The sequence below is a fragment of the Poecile atricapillus genome, chromosome 9, assembly GCF_030490865.1.
Source record: "Poecile atricapillus isolate bPoeAtr1 chromosome 9, bPoeAtr1.hap1, whole genome shotgun sequence".
In the NCBI taxonomy this organism is placed as follows: Eukaryota; Metazoa; Chordata; class Aves; order Passeriformes; family Paridae; genus Poecile; species Poecile atricapillus.
This window is the reverse complement of record NC_081257.1, coordinates 17,085,559-17,107,181: the sequence shown is the minus strand read 5'-3', so window position 1 is coordinate 17,107,181 and position 21,623 is coordinate 17,085,559. Positions and strand designations below refer to the sequence as shown.

The 21,623-nt window shown below is 45.0% G+C and overlaps 1 protein-coding gene across 11 annotated transcripts in view; it reads left to right on the top strand.

Annotated features, from left to right (window-relative positions):
* CADPS (calcium dependent secretion activator) overlaps positions 1–21,623 on the top strand; it is a 206,643-nt gene that overhangs the window by 110,073 nt on the left and 74,947 nt on the right. For all 11 annotated transcript variants that reach the window (XM_058845249.1, XM_058845248.1, XM_058845250.1 and 8 more), the window contains exons 12-14: positions 10,960–11,096; positions 16,228–16,415; positions 17,477–17,632. In XM_058845249.1, coding sequence (XP_058701232.1) covers positions 10,960–11,096; positions 16,228–16,415; positions 17,477–17,632 — 481 coding nt within the window. The remainder of the gene's footprint in view (positions 1–10,959; positions 11,097–16,227; positions 16,416–17,476; positions 17,633–21,623) is intronic.

Genomic DNA, 21,623 nt, shown 5'->3' with positions numbered 1-21,623 from the left:
AGCTGTATGACCAGTGCTACAGCAGAAAACCTCCACTTGCTGCTTTTTCATTTTTTTCTATCTTCCACATGCCTGTGTGTTCTGGCCTCCCTTCTGCCTTGCATTGCTGCTGCTGCAAGTGAAACACAGTGTGGTGACCTATAGTCAGTGTTTTCATTTTGATGATCCTCATCCTCTTCATTGCAGTCACTGACTTTGGGAGTGCAAGGTGTAAAGAACTAGGTTTGAGAAGGAAGGACACCTCTCAGAAAGCCAGAATGGGAGGAATTGACCTCTTGCAAGTGGACGTTTACTGGCTGTGATAAACCTCTAGGCCTGGCTGAGTTGTGCTGACCCAAGAGCATTCCCAGGGATTTGTGTCCCTCTGCCCAGAATGTTTAATCAGAGTTCTCAGAAATAGCAGGCACAGATCCTTCTACTGCTGCTTTTTCACATGCTAAAAGCCTTCAAAGCATAGCAAGGGTGAGCAACAGAGGGATTCTGCTTGTGCCTGCCTCTCCTAACAAGTGAATCTGAAGGGTGCTCTTAGTTGTGGGGTTGGTGCATAGAGGATGCACTCCTGTTCATCCCAGCATGATCCCTGCAGGGCAGGATGAGAGCAGAGAACATCAAACCAAGGAAACACCTTTCCCTCCAGTCTTCTCTCATCCCTGCAGACATCAAGCTTGGAGAATTTTTCTCCTGTGTAAATTCCTGATATTTACAGATTTTTCACTTTGCCAAACCAATATGAAGGGTCAGGTGAAGTGCTGGTTTCCAAGATACATCATAGCAGCTGTAGCAAAATCTGCCAGGATTTTGAGGAGAAAAAGGGATTTCCCAGGGCTGTGGACACTTGGGTGTATGATTTGCTTGCACAGCCAAGCACTGTTTGTGTGGGAGAGCTGAACCTCTCTGCTTAAGGTACCTGGGGTGGAGAAGGGGCTGTTAACTTGTCCTAATCCTAATGCCACAGATCAGGGAAGTCAGTGACTGGGTCCAGGAGTCAAGTCTGCATCTACACAGTTCAGCATGTCCATCAGAGCCTTGTGCTGCTTGTGGTCCTCCAGACTCTCAGCCTGACTGTGCTCAGAGCTATAGAGATGCCACAGGCTTGACCTTGTTTTTGCATCTCGCTCACTTGCCAGGAGGCAGGGCTCCCTCTTCCCTGCTTCTCGTGAAAACAGACAAGATTTCACCCCCTGGGCCCTCCAGGGCATTTGAGGGAGTCAGGATCTGACCTCAGTTTCTCTCACTTGTTCTCATGCCAATACCAGCTCCAAATCTGGATCATTTTGCTTTTTATAACACCACCACCCTCTTTCCATCCACAATGTATTTTTCTGTAAGTTGCACAGCGTCAGTCTCCCCTTTTTGCTGCAAGAGCTGGGAAGCCCTCTTGAATGTGTTGTGCCAAAGCCTGGGAGAGAGAAACTAGTTGGGTCATCAGTTCATCAGTGTGATGACTTACTATTTGAGCATCTTCTGGGCTGGTGGGTTTTGTCCTTGGTTTTCCTTCCTCCTCCCCCTTTGGAATCTAGATTCCTCTGACAGGTCTTTGTGCACATCCTACAAGAGGAGGAGGGCAACATGCCATAATACACCTTCATCTCAACGGGAAAGGCTGCTCATTTTTCATATTTCAACGTCTATACATGGCAGTGTTCATTGCAAAAGTCATGGGGCACAGCAGTTAAATGATCTGAAGCAACAGTGAGTCATGCAAGCCACATATGGGGAGTCTTAAATGCACAAATATCTCAGCTCCTTCAGTCTTGAAATCCGAACATACCAAGTATTGCATTTTTAAAAGGGTCTAAGTTTGTTATTGGTTTTTTATTTGGCTTGGGTGTTTTGCTTTGGGGTTTGGGTTTTGGTTTGGGTTTTTTTTTTGCCTGCAGAAAGGTAAGGACTTCTGTGAGACATTTTATTCTTGTACATTTATCTTTTTACCCGTCATATTTTTAATTTATTTTTTTTTGTGCTTATTAGAGGCTATGGTGAATGAGGATGTGCAAAGAAGTAAATGTTAAGCCATTTGACGAGTAACTGTTGTTACAGCTTCCATGTCGTAGCAGTCCGAGACGGCTCATGCGCATGCATGCACACGCACAGAAAATCCAGCCCTCCGTGCCTGGCATGGAGCTGTCTGTTGCACAGAAACTTGGGAAGCACTTATCTTGCTGTTTGGGAAACTTGGGAGAAATAGTGCATTCTGTTTGGTTCCCACCTCTTTTGATTCAGTAAATATAAAGTTTGAGCAGCACCTGAATTCTCATCCACAGTTTGATGGCAGCGCTTGACTTAGAAGTAAACAGACAGCTCCGAACCAGGGTGGAGTTTATTTTATTTGCAATTTAAGTACTGAAAAAAAAAATAGATCCTGCTATTCATTAATTTTTGTATGACTTACAGTTCTTTTTACGTGGGTGAACAATACCTGTTAGAGTGAAAAGTTTTGCTTTTTTTGTTTTGCTACAATTTCAAAGAAAAACTCCATTTACACAAAGCTGTGCTTTTCTCCCGTGTTCGCATTATAAAAGAAAAAACCCCGAACTGTTCTTGTTCACTGTTGAAATCATTCACAGTATTATAGTCAATAATGCTGCCAATACATTTTACACCTTTTGGCAATATTTAAGCTTCATAAAAGTGGTCACTTGTCTGAAAGCACCAATCTTTGTTTGTTCTGTGTTAGTGATGTATCAAAGAAAATTCCCAAACATGCTCAACGTTCTTTTTTTTTTTTTTTCTTGAAGCCCTTTTTTTTTTAACATGAAAGATTGGTGTGTACTTGTTTTACGTATCATTTGTGGCTATATTTAGTTTTTAATGTCTGTTTATATTTAATAACTGTTAATCACACCATATACAGTGAGTTGGTTGTTTTGAGAATTTGTGATGATTTGTTCTCCCATAATAAGTAGCAAGGTTTATTGAGCTGCTTGAGAAATTTTCAGCTGTAAGTGGTTTTCTTTTTGGTTTATTTTCTTTAAGTTTCTTTTTCATTCTTTGCTTGAACCCAAATATTTAGCTGCTAGGTTAGGGCTCCTGTCTGCTTTCCTGAGCCTTGTTGCTAGTCTTTATGTTATTCTGGTTTGTTCCTTCTTACCCTGCTAACTTCTAGCTGGACTCAAGGGTAAGTGCTTCCCTGTAGCTAGCACAGCTCAGATAATCAGACTAGATTATCTGACATATGCAATGTGCTTTTTTTTTTTTCTCTTAAATCTTTCTCATGTTTAGATTTTGTAGTACAAACTTTCCATGTTATTTTCCTGAATTGAGATTTGAAATGTAAGTTTCCATACTGAAATTGGGATGCATGTGATGTTTGCATAATTGCCTTCTCTCCCTGGCTTTCACATTGGCATCAAGTGATCCTCTTAGTAAAGCCAATCATTAACATTTCTATTTTTCATTCCAAGATGTAAATATTAATTAACATCACAATAAAACTGTAAATAATACCTTCTTTTGTTTCATGGAAATTACATCTAGTTGACTGCTTCCTGCCTGAAAACAGATCATTTTGCACTCTGACAATATCCTTTCTCTCCGTGCCGATGATTAGCTTGGTGCAGCGCACCAGAGTGCGGGGCTAACCATGGACACTTCAAAGTATAGAAAGGTAGGGCAGGAGACCCCAGGAGACCCAGAGAAGGTGCAGTACTCCAGAGGAGACCCCAGAAACCCCTCCACACATGCCCTGTGGAAAAAGCCCTGAATCATCGAGGCTGGATTAGTTCCCTCTCCTGTTAAGTCAGTAGGGAAGGATTTCAGCAGCAAGTGGCAGCTCTCTGGGTCACCCTGCATTTGGAGATGCTGGCCTACTAACTCTTAAATGCATTTTCCATGGAGGGATGCTGCTGTTCCCCAAAATTATCATAAATTATTGTTTTGGCATGGGTCTCAGTCAGCAATCAAAGCTGTGCTAGTCAAAGAATAAGCCAGGGGAATTGCTATTTTACTTTTTCCCACTGGTATACCTACTTTGCAAAAGATAAAAGCCCAGACCTGTGCTGTAAGAGAGCTTCTCCTTCATTTGCACAGTCCTAAACACACTCAACACAAATCCTTTATTGTTGTTAAAATCTTCTGTAATATCTGGTGAGTGCCTGCTTTCCTTAGGAGGGAATAACATCAGTGGGTCACGAGAGCTGGCAAATATGTATCTGGAGTATCTGAATGCAATTATGAGAAGGAACAGGCGGTGTCATCCCTCTTGGCCATCAACAAGACTCCTTTTTTCCTTCCTCCTCCTTTTATTTCTTTCTTTTCTTCTTTTTTCCTATGTGTGAGTATGTGCGTGTGTGTACAAATATCCCCCTGGGTAGCAGGCAGAATTCCTTCTCAGCAGACACTTTCTTTTTTCTTTCTTTATTTTGTTTTCTAAATGTTTGGATTTCCAAAGAGAATTCTTATCAAATTTTACTGAAAAAAAAAACAAAAAAACCCCACAAAAGTTTAATTTTGATGAAATACAGATTTTTGCCACTTTGAAAGAAAGAAAGAAAGAGTGAATGAATGAAAGAATGAATGAACCTGGGTTTGGCAACATTACATGTATTTGCACTACAATGCATCGCTATCTTATTAGATTATTAGTTTTGTGCTTTAATTGCTTTACTTTTTTTAGATAGTTAAAGATATCATGAGAACGCTGCTGTATCTTCTGTATTGTCAACTTGCAGATGCTTCATTGCAGGATTGCAGAATTAAGATGTTAAATCAGTCTCACATAACTTGCATGAATTTAAAACTAGCCTGTAAATCTCTTCTACAAGCTTTAAGAAGCCTGGAACTCTAACTTATAAAATACAAATTCACAGGTTTCTGCAGCCATCCAATTCAAAATATTTTTAAATAGTTATAAAGATGCTGTGAAACAATATTTTATATTATAAATAGCTTTTCTAAAACTGTGTTTTTAACTTGCCACACAAGGAATTATGTAAGTGCATACACCAAATTCTTATTCATCTAACTACCAATCCTTAGACAACTTAGACTGCAATTCAGTGCCTGGTGTGTCTGGTGATTTACAGGAGCATTTATAACAATTTATTAAAATTCTAACTGAAGCAGAAAAGAATTTGTTTGCAGCAGGGGAAAAGCCATAAGCCGCAGGAGTAAACAGCCCTTTGTATTTAAAACTAGCCCATTATATTTAAAACTATCTTCTAAACTGCAATAATATGAAAGGGAGGAGAAAGAACTCGGCTTTGCAGCTGAGGGGCGAATTGAGGCTGCTGCGGTGGCCACAGCTCCGCACAGGGAGGAGGTTTGGGGAGCAGGTTTGGGGAGCAGGTTTGGGGAGCAGGTTTGGGGAGCAGGTTTGGGGAGGAGGTTTGGGGAGGAGGTTTGGGGAGCAGGTTTGGGGAGCAGGTTTGGGGAGGAGGTTTGGGGAGCAGGTTTGGGGAGCAGGTTTGGGGAGCAGGTTTGGGGAGGAGGTTTGGGGAGCAGGTTTGGGGAGCAGGTTTGGGGAGGAGGTTTGGGGAGGAGGTTTGGGGAGCAGGTTTGGGGAGGAGGTTTGGGGAGGAGGTTTGGGGAGGAGGTTTGGGGAGCAGGTTTGGGGAGCAGGTTTGGGGAGCAGGTTTGGGGAGGAGGTTTGGGGAGCAGGTTTGGGGAGCAGGTTTGGGGAGGAGGTTTGGGGAGCAGGTTTGGGGAGGAGGTTTGGGGAGCAGGTTTGGGGAGGAGGTTTGGGGAGCAGGTTTGGGGAGGAGGTTTGGGGAGCAGGTTTGGGGAGGAGGTTTGGGGAGCAGGTTTGGGGAGGAGGTTTGGGGAGCAGGTTTGGGGAGCAGGTTTGGGGAGGTTTGGGGAGGAGGTTTGGGGAGGAGGTTTGGGGAGCAGGTTTGGGGAGCAGGTTTGGGGAGGAGGTGTGGGGAGCAGGTTTGGGGAGGAGGTGTGGGGAGGAGGTTTGGAGAGGAGGTTTGGGGAGCAGGTTTGGGGAGCAGGTTTGGGGAGGGGGTTTGGGGAGCAGGTTTGGGGAGCAGGTTTGGGGAGGAGGTTTGGGGAGGAGGTTTGGGGAGGAGGTTTGGGGAGCAGGTTTGGGGAGCAGGTTTGGGGAGCAGGTTTGGGGAGGAGGTTTGGGGAGCAGGTTTGGGGAGCAGGTTTGCAGAGCCCTGAGCACACACACATCACTTCTCAGAGGTGGCAGTGGCACAGTGCACAGTGAGGAGGGGATGTGGTGAGTCACCAGCTGGCAGTGCCAGCAGCTAACTCACAGTCCACCCGGCTTTTTAATCCAGGTACAGGGATTTAGTGTTTCCCCCTCCAGAACACGGCTGTTTGCTGGAGAAGTCTCTTGCTTCACACAGGCAAACCAAATGGGGTTTTCAGGCACTTCCTTGGGTATTTCTGTAACAAATCACGGCCCAAATGTGTCTGTGAGCAGGAGGGGACCCTGCTGCCCCTCAGGACAGGCAATGGGTTGCAGTGGGCGCTCCGTGAGCTGTCCGCCCTGGTGCATTGCTGGAAAAGTTCTCCCGCTTTGCCCGGCCAGGCCAGCAAAGACTTTTCTAGAAATATCTGTAAATGAATAGCTGCCATCAATCATTGTCATTCCTTTATTTCATGTCTCCTGATGAGGTTGACTAGTGTCATTGTTTGTTACTGTCCAAACCACATCTTCATTCTTGTAATGTCAAGCAGATATGACAAGCACACATTTTCCAGATGAGTAAGATACAAAGTCACCTTTTAATTTACAGTTGTTTGGGGTTTTGTTTGTTTGGTGGATTTTTATTGTTCTTGCAACAGGGAAATGTGTTGTAAAATTTATTAGATTTTCAGTTGCCTTTGGTACTAAGACAAAGTCACTCATTAATGAAAAGAAACAATTCTGGAGTAAGAAATTCTTACAATAAAATGGCTACTTAAAGCCTTTTATAACAAGAATTCTTTTATGGAGCTTGTCCCCCACTATTAACTTCACTTCTCTCAAAGCAAAATCTGCCAAAATTATTGCTGGAGCAAAAGAAATGCAGAGAGCAGGAAAATACATTTAAGAAAAAAAAAAGAATGAGAGATCTGACTGGTTTGTCTCTTCTTTTTTAAATAACAGATAGATAAAGAGAAATACAGCCCTCAGAGAACCAAACAGTGGGACAGTCCTTTGGTTTTCATGGTTCTTGTTACTGTTGAAATCTTTGTGTGCCTGACACTGGCAGATTTTTAAGACTGATTTCAAACACATTTTGAGAGGGTGTGTATGACAGGGGTCCAGTTAATGGAGTTAGCACAAAATGCAAACTGGATAAAAATGGACAAAATAAACCCAGCAGTATTTAAAAAAGGCAATAATGTAGGGGACCAAATGTTATATAAAAGGCCAGAGTCTGCAGTTTTGCAGAAGAAAGGTTTGTGGAGCCTGTGCTGGCCACATCCCTCCACTGGCAGCCTCCCTCCTGAGACCACCATCGAACACCTTTCAGCTGCAGTTGTGTGCAGCTTGTCTAAATATGTAAGATAACTTTTGTGGGCCTGCAGCAGCATTTCAGCTGGGGCCCCGAACAAAGAAACACCAGCGAGTTTGGCACGGCACCTTGGGAAGGGATTGCAAATTACTGGAGCATCATATAACTTTCTTTCTTTGGTTTCTCCTTCCTTTTTAGCTAGGATAACAGAGCAGGGTCAGAAAAGCAGCTGTATTTGACTGAAACAATTAATTTAAAGTACTTAAAAATTTGCTGTACAGTTTGGGTGTGAATATTAGCCATTATCGTTTTGTACTTTGTTTAAAATCACATTCAAACTGTATATGTCATTTTGAAAGAAGGTGGATTATACGTAAAACTTATTTCATGTACAGATGTTGGCGTTGTTTTAAATTGCCATATTTTTCTGAAGCAGAGTCATAATATATTTAGATCTGTTCTTTTTCTGTTGCCTACGAAGTTTAATGTTTTTGATATCTTTTGATTAATGAATTTCATTTTTAAAAGTGAGCCCACTGGAAAAATCAAAATGCAAAAATAAATTGCAAGGTGCGTAGGATGTTTATTTAGAATAATTAAGGAAAGGTGAGTTTAGTATAGTATTGACTTCTTTCACCTGCTCCTTATTATTTTTAAGAATTTTGGCCCAGTGCAGCATCTGGCCCAGAGCTGATATTCCATTTAAAAGAAATACACATTTGTATTACCATTCTCCACAGACATCTCCAGTTCACGTCATGACAGCTGTATCCCCTGTGTGGGTGGTGTGCATCCACCCAGCCCTGCATCTCTGCTGGTGCAAAATGGTTTGGCCGTGCAAGAGCTGTGGCGCTGGGCTATGCAGGGAGAGTTGTAGCTGCTCATCCTCCTTCCCATGGCAGAAATCCACATTTTAAATCACTGACTGAGCAGAAGTCATGTGCATAATGCTTTTCTGGTCACTTGAGCTCACACAGTGCCATGTCTGATGTCTCTCTCTTCATGTGGTTGTTCTGATGAGGAGAGATTTGGGGCAAACGGGCTTTCGAGCAGGCACCCAACGGAAGATGCGGCTTCAAAGCGTTTAATGAAAGTAAAATTGCCCCAGATTATGGACAGTTGTGGAGGATATTTAATCACTGTGTCTGTTCTCACACTTGTCAGGGAACTGTCTGTGCCCCCTGCCCTGGGCAGGGAGATTGTAAAAAGCCCAGCCAGACCCTCAGCTCTGTGGAATCCAGCAGCGCTTCGGCCGGTTCCCACCAGCAGGTCTGCTGTGTGCCCACCTTGCTCAGAGAATGTAATATGGGAAAAAGCTTATTAGTCTGGAATAAAAAATACTCATTTCAAACATGCTTTCTAGCACATATGCTCAAAAAGGTTCACCAGCTAAAGGGCTAGAGGACTCTTCCAATTTCCAGCTGATTTACTCAGCTCTCAGAGCCTCGTTGGCTGAGCAGGAGGATTGACAGTGTATCAGGGCTCCTAATTGAAAAGTAATAAAATCTCTGAGCAAAGCTGGCAAATGAAGGCCTCCAGCCAATTTGTCAGCTTGCAGTCAACTCCGAGGAGCCGGGCAGAGCAGCAAGCCATTAAAAATAGTCTGATAATAGCTGTTAAAACATTTTCCGGGCACTGGGGATGGTATGAAAACAGCAAAGCTGAACTCTTTGGGAGTGAATGCAATCAAATCCATCTTGGCCCAAAGGGACAGAGACAATGGGGCAGAAAGCTGTCAAAACAGACAGGAGCCAGTCTGTGCTGCAGGCCACAGGGCTGGGTGGGCTTCACATCCCATGCCCAGGGATGCTGAAGAGGTGCCATGGAGGTGATGTGCTCCCCAGGGAGATTGTTCCCATCCCCTGAGCCAGCCCTTGTGCTGCCACCTCACTCAGCACCATCGGCAGCTGCTTCTGTCCTGGTGCAGAATGCACAGCAGAGGCAGGGGTGGGATTTGGGTCCTGGGAGGGAGGCAGGGGTAAGGGGGCAGCAGGACTCAGCACATACAGCAAAATGGGAGCAGACCCTCCAAAATTAATCCTCTGTAGGAAAAACATCAGTGTTTATTCAGCGGGGTTATAGTGAGGAAAATTGCCAGCTACAGCTGAATTAAGTATTGCTAGCAGCTAATTGAAATGCTACGTTTCAATTTGTCTGATTTCTTTCCAGTGAGTGATGTTATTTATACAAGTTGTATATAGATAACGACAGACTATACAGAAAATGTAAAGATTGCTACCAATGATCATTACTATGTGAGAGCACTGACACAAATGAGGTATTTGGAAAGACATGCCATCCTTCACAGCTAAATATTGAATAGAAAAACATATATAAAAGAACATTCTCACTCTCATTTAAAACTTTTTTTTTTCCTTTTAATTAAAGATTTTTGGTGGGTTTTTTTTTCTGGTAAAGAGGGATTTTGTTTTAAAACAAATACAATTACCATATACTCCTGCTGCGGAAAACTGCATTTTTGTGTCCTTTCAGCCACATTGTTTCAAGGCCACCCAGTTCCCCTAGGAGGCTATAAACAGGGGAAGGATTTAAATCCTATTTTCTTTGTCAAGGATTTGGCAAGAACCCATATAGTAGGAAGCTGAGCACAGACAAAACCAAGTGAAAGGTGTCCTTTAATTCCCCAGCCGCTGCCAGAACAAAACCTGCTCCCAGCGGGGTCCTGGCTGGCCGCACCCAGGCTGGCTTGGAGGCTTCATTTCAACTGCTGAATTCGGTGTAGTTTAGTTAACCACGTTGAGATTAATTAATTAGCCCCTAGGAGTTAGTGCCCATAAACGTCACCCAAAGCAGAGAAGTGTGAATACGTTGAGGCTGTTAATTCACCCAAAAATGGCAGCTTGTAATCTAGGCAGAGGAAATTCAGTCTCTCCATCGGGATGACTGGCAGCTCCGACGCACTGTCGGGTTACTGCCTCTGTGACAACAAACTACATATCAATTTAACTTCTTAGCAATGCTTAAAAGAGCATCTTTTTATTTCAGTGAGGTAGCATTTAAAGTTGCTGTTAGGAAAAAAAAATTGCCGTGGGGAAGACAAACATTGGCATTTGGAGAAAGAGCAACGTAACTGGTGTGATACCTAGAAAACCTAGTAAATGTAGAGAAAAAAAGCTGTAACTTCATTAGAATGGCAGAATCTATTATTACAATTAACCACAACTATCTAAATAGGAGCTAATTTACTTATGTGAGCCAAAATTCTGTTAACTCATAGCCTATTGTAAGATGCAGAGTGAATTTGTGCGTTTGTGTTCTGATTTTAAGTACAGAATAAATGCACTATAATGAGCAGTTGACAAGATGTTAATTCTAAAAATCTTTTGCCTAGATGCAATAATATAGTCCATAACTGATGCAAGTTGACAATGGGAGGTGAAGTGTACTGTATAGCCTGCAAAGAGAAAACTTAATGGCAATGGAGCGAAGAGGAAATACTTGGCTTTCATGCTTCATACTGTATATTTTTTTCTGTTATATTTTTCAACTAAAATGTCTTATATCTCTCTAAATGGTGTCTTTCTCTATATGTATAAATGAACAGATGCAGATAGAGCTCAAAAGCATGGCATGGATGAATTTATCTCTTCCAATCCCTGTAACTTTGACCACGCTTCACTCTTTGAGATGGTTCAGCGCCTCACTTTGGACCACAGACTTAATGATTCCTATTCTTGTCTGGCAAGTATATTCTTTGGTCTCTAGTGATATAAACATCAAGCAGCAAAGTCAAAGCTAGTGTGACTGGGGGCTAATCCCCCTGTTGCTGGAAGATTAACTTCTGTTTACACCAGGTTTGAATTTGGCCCAGAGGTATTTTCTTTTGAGAGGCTGCCTGCAGTGAGCTGACGGCTGTTCTTCTCCAGTCGCACTGTCTTTATCATTTCTGTTTGCAATGTTTAAAATGTTTCTTCCTGCAAAGAAAAACTCCAGTGTGGGAATGTGAAGTAGAGAGCAGTGTTTTGCAGCCTCCTGCACTGCCTTCCAGAGTCTTCTGGATGAAAGAACAGGGAAAAGATGACTGGTACCACCTCCCATGTCAATGGAGTCCCACCAGGAATAACTGTGGCCCAGCTTTGTGTCTCTTTATGAGCAGGGGTCCCAAGCAGGTAACAGATGGGAGGGACTGTGTGGGTAACTGCAGTGCTGCTGCAGTCTGTCCATGCTCACAGAGTTGCATGCCCATCCTGAGTACTCCCATGAGCAGCAGTTGCAGCTTGTTGCCCACTGTAGGACAGTGATGCTGAGACGTTTCAGGTTAGCTTGTAGCCTTTGACTGGGGTGCAGTGCTTGGGGGCTCTTATGTACTGTAAGGGCTTAAATAGCAAATAATGAATAACAATGCAACCTGAGCAATTAATTTTTAGCAAATTCAGTGAGGAGGATGAAGAGGCTCTTAATTTTTGAGAAAACAACAGGATGAATCCTTTCTAGAGTGTCCTGAAACAGAGGACTTGTCCTGAACATGGCATGGGACAGATTCTGACCTGCAGCCCTCCTACTGTTGCACAGGGTGGCACACTGGGGTGTTGTGGTGGGCTCCTTCAGCAGAAAGACCATGCTATGCCAAGAGCCTTTTCCAGCTGTGCAGTCCCTGGAGATCTTGAATGCCTTGCTGTTAAAAGCAGCAGCCTGGGAACACAGCTGAGCAGTTGGCAGGGAGGCTGTGGGTCTCAAATCCTGCCCTCCATGTTCCCCCTCCACCGTGGTGTTCTTCTCACTGCCCTACTCCTTGTACCACACACAAGGGCCAATCTCCTCTGAAGGACTGAGATGCAGTAAATGCCACTAGCAGTAGTGAGTTGTCACCTTCCTGAGGAGAGGCAGGGCTAGGAGGAACAGTTGTGGACATCCCCTGAGGTAAGGACGGGGTGGGGGAAGGCTGCACTTTACCTGCAGATACCCGAGTGGTACAAGTAGGCTTGGTGGGAGCATTGTCAGACCTGCAGCAGGTTCCTCACTGGTTCCATCAAGGTCCTTGCTCTGGCAGGCAGTGACTTTGGCATGCAGCTTCTGCTCCCCACGCATGGCTGACCCTAGGAAGACCATCCCCATCCATGCATGTCTGAGAGGTTGGCTTGCTGCTGGTTTGTCTCTGTGCAGTCTTGGGCCTAGTGAGAGAGCTGTGGCCGTTGATTTAAACTCATGGAGAGGTGAGAGGCCATCACTGAAAATGATTAACAATGTTTTTCTTCAAGAAAGCCACCAGCCGCACTTCTGCTTGTTATGGAGATGTTTAGGCCCTTGCTAGAAGCTACCAGAGCAGTGGAGCTCCCCTCAGCACCAAGACTCATCCTCTTCAGAGTGGAGCATCACCAATTAACCATCTTCTTTCAAATCACCCATAGCAGTGTTGTAAGGAACAGAATAATGGCCTGTGTTCACCTATGCTTGGTTTCACGTGCTTCTTGACTTACTTTGCCATGTTTTTGTCCTGATTATGGTGTAAAAACAGACTGCCCTCAAAAACTGCAAAGAGCTCCCACTATTCTTGCTGTGTCTTTGGAATGTTGGTGATAGCACAGTGCTGAGCTGGCTGGAGGAGCTGTGAGCCCGTGGTAAGCCTGCTGTGTCCACTGTGTGCCACTGGGCAATTCTTATTCCCTACAGGCCATTCCGTGCAAGGTCCCACAGAGTTTTGCCTCGTCACACCTCTTGTTGTTTTCAAACGTGGATGTGGAGGTGACAGGGAAGACTTACCCTGGCACAGAGGATAATTCAGCATTACTTCCTTTCTGTGGAACCAGGTTAAACAACACTATTGTGAGCCCAGTCATGGGCTGAGCCAGGCATCCCTAGGAAAACAAACAGCCTGGCTGACTCATCCCAGCCATGGTAGAAGTGATGTTTACTGGCAGAGAGCTCTGTGTTGGGAGGGGGAAGAACTCTTTCTGCAGAGCTTACAGAGGGGTCTTGCCCATTATCCACAAATGGATGATTTAGTCACACTCAGAGTACTTCCTGGACTTTTGAGAAGAGTATTCAGCTGTTCCAGCTTAGTATGGGCCCCATACTTGCATGGGTCTTCATTCTTTTCACTTGGATGTGTGTGTTGTTTCTGAAACTGCCCTCCAACTCTTCCCAAGGCTTCTCCACCCACTGCCAGCATCCAGCTCACACAGCCATCTCTCTGCTGGAGCTGTATTGCCCATGATATATCAGCATCCACAGAATTTGCATTATACAGCACAGCACATACCAGGGGAAGGTCTTCAGAGTACCCAGCCTAACCTAGATGATGTGAGGGAGTCAGGGTAAGAGATCCATGAAGCAGGCCACCAAGAAAAAAAATTCATAGACTTCCTATGATAAACGGGAAAATTCAGCTACTGAAATGTGTGATTTCCCCCAAAAACTCTGATTTTCTCAAAAGTTGCATTTGCCTTTAGACAACTGGCCTATGTGTGACCAGCCTTGACCAAGTCCTGCTTTTCCCAGCTCCACAGCTCCCCTGGCATTCCCTGCTGCTGCCTGGGATGTGTCTCCTTATCAGAGCAGTTCAGCTTGTTGAGCACAGTCAGTGGAGCTCCTTGTGCTCTCTGCCCTTCCTCCATCGTCCCCTCCAGGTTTCCTCATGTCATTGGAGACAATCTGTGAGGCCACGCTGAGCTGCGCCGATCTGCCCTGGGGACAGACACCCCGTGTGTCATCGCTGTCAGCTGCGTTTGCCAGGCTGGCTGCATGTCAGCGGCTTGGGCCAGGCAAATCTTCATCAGGAGCCAGGATCTGCTTGAAGATGTTTGGGATCTGCCTGAATACTGCTTTTCATCAAACCTTGGGGGGGTTTTCTGGGGCTGTGGGGAGCAGCATTTACTGCTCCTTTGGATCCCCATTCAGCAGCAAGTGTTTTATTTTTTACCTCTGCCATGCAAAGGAAGATCTCCTCGTCCTCCTGGGCTCCAGATCTGCTGCCTGTGCTCTCATGAGGTCTGGGGCTCATCACTGAACCTCTGATCTCTGCTCACTCTTCCCTTCGTTGCACCATGGCAGCGATTTTGGGTGTTTACCATCATCCCTTCTGTTCTCCTGAGCACCAGCACATCACAGACCCCAATTCAGGGGAGCAATGTGGCATGCTCCAGATCGCTGGGTTCAGCCTCTGCTTCCTTTGCCTCAGACTCTGATACTTGACTCCAGTGAAATCAGTGCCAGCCTTCCCATCACTGTCAGTAGAGCCAAGATTTCACCCCATAGGGAGAAATGAGTTCTTTCTTTGTACTAGGTGAATATAACAATTTCAGCTGCACTTCTACCCCTATACCCAAAAGCAGAGCAATCACAGTATTTCCATATTTTTACCATGCCTGATCACAGAAGACTTACACGAAGAGAGACAAGAGATGGTCTAAGGATGTAACAAACAGGCAACATAAAGAACTCCAGAATCAAGCATAATACACCAACAAAAAGCAGACAAAATTACCATTAAAAGTGGTGAAGGCAAATATACCCCTCCCAAAAAATAGCCTTCCAGAGGGCCGTCCCATCTGCATTGTTCTGTGTCTTCATTTTGAAATGTGCACTTCTAGTGATCCCAGCACTGTAGCTACTCCCTATATCTATCATTTTCCCCTCATTATTTTAATTCTTTTCTCAATCTGTTTTGGAGTTGGCCCAATAAGGATGAGCAAATCCTTCTCTATGTCTTTGAGCTCTTAATTGATATTTCTTCAACTCTTTTCAAAGCAGCTATTTTGGCATCTAGAAAAGATTTGGTGTCATCTGAGTGGTAGAAAATATATTTTAATCTTTCACAGCAGTGTTGTTTCTAAGATGTAGCATTTGGGGTAACAGATGGGGTGGCAAAGAAGTTGCCTATAGGGGCAGTGCTCTGCCTCAACTACTCTCCCGCCCGCTGCAGGAACTTTTCAATTAAACGATGAAAGATTTTGCAGCTTGATGCATTCCAGAGCTGCGTCTTAGCAATTGTTTAGCATCCAAATTTCCATGTAAATATTGACGATTTTGCAGCGTTTTGAAAAGCAATCTACGAGATTATTCCTGTTCTCGTTAGCCCCTTTCCTGAAGGCAGAGGCACGCTCCACTTCGGCTGTCCCAGGACCTTCACCAGAGCTATCCCCTTGCAGGGAAGGGCGTCCTCCTTGGGAGTCTGGACGCTACACCACAAGCCTTGTGTCAGCAGCCCTCAGGACTGATACAAAGAGATGGTCTGAGGTTCCTGGATGTGTAAAGAACCCTGCTCTGGAGGAGAGCTCCCCTTGTTTCGGTGCCAAGGAGCTGGGCGATGTCAGAGTGTGTCGCCGGTGGCACGCAATGAGGACAGTGGGAAACATCCCTTTCTGATACTGCAGAATTGCCTTTCTCCATCAGCAGGACGTTCCTACCTGCCAGATGCAAGAGAAGTCACATTTCAGTGTAATCCTCTGTCCTCTTCCCCCGATCAATCTTCCTGCTCCTGGCCAAATTTACGATCGCATCCCCAGAATGAGACTACTGTTTCACACTGTTTAAATAACCCAACCTTGTCATCTTTTAAAGGTGTCTTTTTTTTTTCTTTGTATTTTTTTGCTAGGCACTGACATGAACTGGCCTAACTTTTCAGCATTTTAAATGACATTTCCCGTTAATGGTAGCATAATACATTTTTGTTAATGGTTGCACTGAGTATATACTGTGTTTGAGTGATGATGTACAGACTGTATTGTTTGAGTGACAATCTCTCCTTTTTCCTTAATGTAGCCTTAGGTTTGTATTTCATTTATTAGAACAGTTGACCACTACACCTCCAAATCTGATAGCCTTTGTATTTAATAACTTATATTTAAAATCAAGTCTCTTTATTTCTAAACAGGGCTGGTTTAGTCCTGGCCAGGTCTTTGTGCTAGATGAGTATTGTGCACGTAATGGAGTGAGAGGCTGTCACAGACATCTCTGCTACCTCAGAGATTTGCTAGAGCGCGCAGAAAACGGAGCTATGATTGACCCCACCTTACTTCACTACAGCTTTGCCTTTTGTGCATCACATGTTCATGGCAACAGGTAAGGAATTCTTCTTGGCTAGCAGCGCCCTGCCATCAAGGGATGACTTTGTCAAATATAGGTTTCCTTGGATAATGCACAACAGTCCCCAATTTGTTCTCACGGTGGATGTTTGGCAGCAGCACTTCTAGTGGCATAGTCGGTTTGTTTGTTTGTTTCATTGCTTGTTTAATGTAAGCAGTAAAAATGCACATAGAGGATCCAGAAATGAAGGTTTTTAACTTACTTGCCCAGGCACTTTCTAAGATGCAGTTCTGAACAAGATACAGTTGCATCCCTGTGACTGTCACGGGTTGAATAAATAGAAGCAAATGATACACTGTGCTGATTTAATTGCTGTGCGAGAGGATCTGACAAGTTGTAGCACTGAAATTTTCAGCAGTATCAAACTTCAGTGCTCAGAAGGGCTTTAAGCCCTTGGGCACCCATGTCTCATTTAAAGCCCACGTGACATCAGTTCAAAAATTGCTTAGACATGACTGAAACTTTTATCTTGCTCTGTTACAAAGCAATTTCAGTTTCAGAAGACAGTTCCTTTCTCTCAAATGTGACAAATCTTTGATGGGAGGAACTGGAGCTGTGCTTTTCACCCCTCTCCATTTATTTTGTTGACAGCTGTGGCATCTATTGCAGCTCCTTTTTCTGCTTTTTTTTCTGTTAATTTATATTGTATACTTTGAGATATCACTTTGTATCCTACATATGTTGCTGAAGAATGGAATGTTATAAAATAATTAGGTGTTTTCATATACCCTCTGGTAAATACCACCCTGAATTACAACACACATTGCCCAGGTTTCACATTGCAAGGCTGTCGCTTGCTTTTGCAGTTACTTTCATACATCTTGTCATGGAAACCAAGTTTTGCTTCCTTAGTTTCTTTTTTAGTTCTGACTTTCCGTTGCTCATTCGTTCTTTCCTTGCCAATTGTTATATGATTTCTGTTGTTTCCTTTCAGCTTAATTTCCTTTTGTTTTATTTTGAGGTTTTTCATGCTTTCTTCTTGTTTCTTTTGCTTTTGCTGCCGGCCTTGCCCCCCGCATTTCAATCACTCCCCCAAGCCAACTCATGGCAGAATTACTTGGTGGGTCACAGCCAAGTGCAGACGGTGACGGGGGCAAAGCCTCTGCCGCTGAAACGGAGACAAAAAAGGATTCCAAAAAGGAGTCCAAAAAAAAGAAGGAGCCCAAAACCCAGCCGAATCCAGAGCCGAAAAGGTAAGCAAAAGTGTGCAGTGCACAGGAGTGTGTTGCAGAGGGCTCCTCAGTCACTGAGCACACTGGGCAGTTGCATCCCATGGCTCAGAGAGGCCTGACTCCCCTGAGTTTGGGTCACATGCTCTCCTGGGAGCTGGATAGCATCTGGGCACCCAGGTCCCGTAGAGAATCTGAGACTTAGGTTCTTAGGTGTGTGTTTAGAAGATGGCTCATATGGTGTTTTGGGGATGGGACCGGGCAGTGGAAGTGGCTGCCCCATTGCCCTTTGTCCCAGGCAGGGCTCATCTCAGCAGACAGCTGGTGTGGGAACAGGACTTGGCTCCAAGCCCATCTGGCCCATAGCAGAGAGGAGGTGGGATGCTCATCACAGCTACTCCATGTACCCCTGCACAGGGTCCAGCACAGCCAGGGCTGAAGCTTCCTCTTCATCAGGGTTGGTGGCAGGAGGTATCTGATGGTATGGACCAGAGTGACAACAACAATTCCCTCTCCATGGGACTGGAGAGATGTGGTCACGGGAAAATGTCATGCTTTCAAACAGTCCCATGCTGTACAGCTGTCCAGGGCTGTGTGTGGCTGCTGAGCTGCATGGGGACCTGCTGGGCACTGCCAGAAGGGCAGTTTGGCCACAGATGGGCTATTCCAGTCACTCATTTAAAATACTCCAAGAAAGGAATGAGGTGTCTTGCTATATGATTTAGCTGTCTTTAGCTGACAGTTGACTTCACATCCGAAAGCTGAAGGTTCACGTTCCTTCTTGGTCTGTGCCGTCTCTCTGTTGCCTGGGGATTGCGGGAGGCTCTGTGTGGGAGCTGCAAGGCTGCAGCATTGCGTGTTCCCACCAAGGGCAGGCTCTGCTTAACACCCAACAGTTTGCTATGGAGTCTGCGGGGTGCAGCGTCTGCCTTTTGCTACCAGAAGGTCACAGAAAGGGACCACAGGAGGTCTCAGAGAAAAACGCGACTCCGTATCTTTCGTGTCTCCTCTGAGCAATCTGAATATCTGAGTGGAAGAGTCACGATTTCTTTTCAGAGAGCTGTTGAGGTCACATGCATCATGCATTTGCGAGCTGGCTGGCAGAGAGGGATGGAAAGCCAGTATTTACCCGTGCCGTGTGTAAAGCCGCGCTCGCTTTAGCTCTGTCCCTCCCTCCCACCTGCTGTGTCCATACATTGCTCATTGCCTTATGATGGCCCTGCTCTCCCCAGGAAACTTCCAGCTCATGGAAGAGCTGAAACTTTCCATGTAAAAGTTGTCAAGGTGCCCCAGGACCCGGCACAGCACCCAACAGAACATCTTGGAGTGGCCATGCATTGCATTGTTGTTGGGATGCACAGTGGTCTGGGAAAGACTGAGTTACAAGACATTTTTATGTTTAACAAAGGCTTCTTTTTCCATCAAATCTGAAAAAGTGTTGATTTTCTTCATAAAGAAGAGTTCCTTCACTTTTAGACAGTAAAAACCCCTGAACGGGTGGTTTAGCTTTCCCCAGGATGAAGTTGGCTGTCAGACAGAATATGCCACCCAGTAATGAAGGTCGAGCAGGGAGATAATTTCATGTGGCTATCAATCTCCTGTATTAGCAGCAGACAGTGATGGAGCTGAGGTGGGCTGTCTGTTTGTATCGTGTTTGCATAAGGTCAGGCAGCGAGACAACAGTCGCTCGCAGTCAGCGGGAAGTGCAGGCAGGCTGTGGATGCTGAGGACAGCCTGAAGGTCAAGGCTGACAGGATGACAGGTGTCAGTGTGGGGATGATGCCTCCTCGCCTGTCCGGCTCCCGCCTCGGCAGCGCTGCCGCAGCCAGGACGGGAGCAGGGAGGCTGCTGGTGGAAATGCAGCTCTAGCTTGGGGCTGGCCCCGAGGCTGCAGCAGGTGAAGTGGTCAAAATGGGATTTTGTGGACAGTTTGTTGCCTTGCATGTCAGAGTTTGGTCTCCCCCTCCTTTGGGCTCATGTATCTTATTCAGACCCCTGACATGATCTCTTCATACCAAGGCTGTAAATCACTGCTGTTTGCATGACAGTCCACATAATTTTTCTTTTAATTTCATATTTTTCACAAGACGTGAAGTTAAATGTAAATTACTTGCCCTAAGTTTCACCTCCTGGGACACCTGACTATGCAAGTTCAGGGTGTGAGGAAGGCAGGGTCCATACTGTCCTCATGTACTTGCTCTTCACTGAGAATGAGGAACTCAATGCTTTTTAATTGTTGTGGTCACTCATTAGTTGGTAATGGAGTTTTGTGCACTTGGTATCACAGGATGCCTTTTGTAAAGACCTATCATTATGAAAAAATGTGATTTCTGAAGTATTTACATAGGTGACAGGTAGTAAAGGCACAGGGTTATCCAGACATCTGACAACACATGTCATATGTTTATTGATGTCTCTTTGCTTGTGGTACCAGCACTATGTTGCTTTTCTTTATCAGTAGTGCTCCAGAGAACGAGTAAAGGCAGGAGCAGGGAGGGCTTTGAAAAGATATTGTGATTTGAGATTAAATTCTGAGAGGATTTACATAGTCACCAAGGTCTTTCCCTGCCTTCTCTCTCCCTTCTTTTTGCTGTCCTCATGTTGGAGGGCTGTGACAGTAGTGCCAGTGGTGTTTGACACAGAGAGGTGATGTGTTAGAGGAGCCTCACTGCTTCCCTGTCTGCACATGGGAGAAGCATTGTGGAACAGAAAGCTGAGTTCAGCTTTTGGACCTAGAAAAGGTCCAAAGTTAGTGCCTAAATCTTGAGCAGTGGCTCCTGTCCCTTGGAAAGAAGTGGCTTTCAGGAATGGCCTTGGTTTCACTTGTGCTTTTTTTTTTTTATTTAGGCATAGAATAGCTTAATTTTTAAATGTTAAAGTTAGCACCATGAAAAATTCTTTTTGTGCTTGTTAATCACAAACTTTTAAAAATCAGCCTTAAATGTTGATTGTTTGCATGCTAAATATTAGCAGACTGAGCTTATCAAAATCAGGATGCTGGACTGAATTCCCTCCAGTCTAATAACAGCCAAGTACCATAATTTTCTGCAAGTCGTTCAATTACTATTTACCTGGGGTGCAAGCAGCTATGAGTGTCTCTGTTAATTAATTGGGTATATTAGTGACTTCCCTTTCTTCTGTAAACTGTAGTTTATGGCCTCAAACTTGTTTTCAAGAAGCTATTTCGATAGCTAATTAGCTATCATTACTGTTTTACAACTGTAAACCCAGCAGAATATGCTAATGTCATAAATCTTCAGGAATTGAAAACTCTACATGACATACCTGCAATTTTTTCCATTGTATTGTAATTACATATCTGGTCTGTTTCACATAAAGATTTCCACACAGCCAGTTGAAACAAAAGAAATACAGGATTATTTTTTCCCTTAAGCAGTAAAGTACACTTTATCACGATATCTTCGTGTGCTCCCCTAGATCTTTGTGTTGAGTTTCCACTTCAGATGCCCCACCCTGGCTGCAGTGAGGCAGGTTCAGTCTGGCAGGGTGTGATGCTCTACCCTGTCGTGAGGCTCCGTGTCCCATCCAGCCCCACCATCAGCCCGTGGTGACACAGCAGGTGCTCCCGCTGTCTGTCGGATGGATGTGCTGCCTGTGCTGAAGGGCTGGCTTGCCAGCCACCAGCAGGTCAGCAGCTCAGCGCAGGAGGCTGACACGATTCATCACAATGGGTGTAGGATGGCAGGGCTCAGAAACCATCGGGTGCCGGCGCGGTGCGTCAGGGGTGCGGATCGCACATGAGAATCGATGAGCCGTGACTTGGCTCGGCGCTGCGGCGTGGAGGAGAGCACGAGCGGAGGGAAAGCAGGAGTTGGGAGATTGAATGGTTCCCATGCTCGGCAGCCCAGGAGCCCCGAGGTGAACAAAGGGCTTCTCACCGATGTTTCCTGCACGGGGTGAGTCCCCAGAAGAAAGGGGAGCTGGGGAAAAGCGGTGTTTGCTGAATACGCTTTTTTTCCCGGGGGTGTAGGCAGGTGGACTCTTTCAGGTCTGG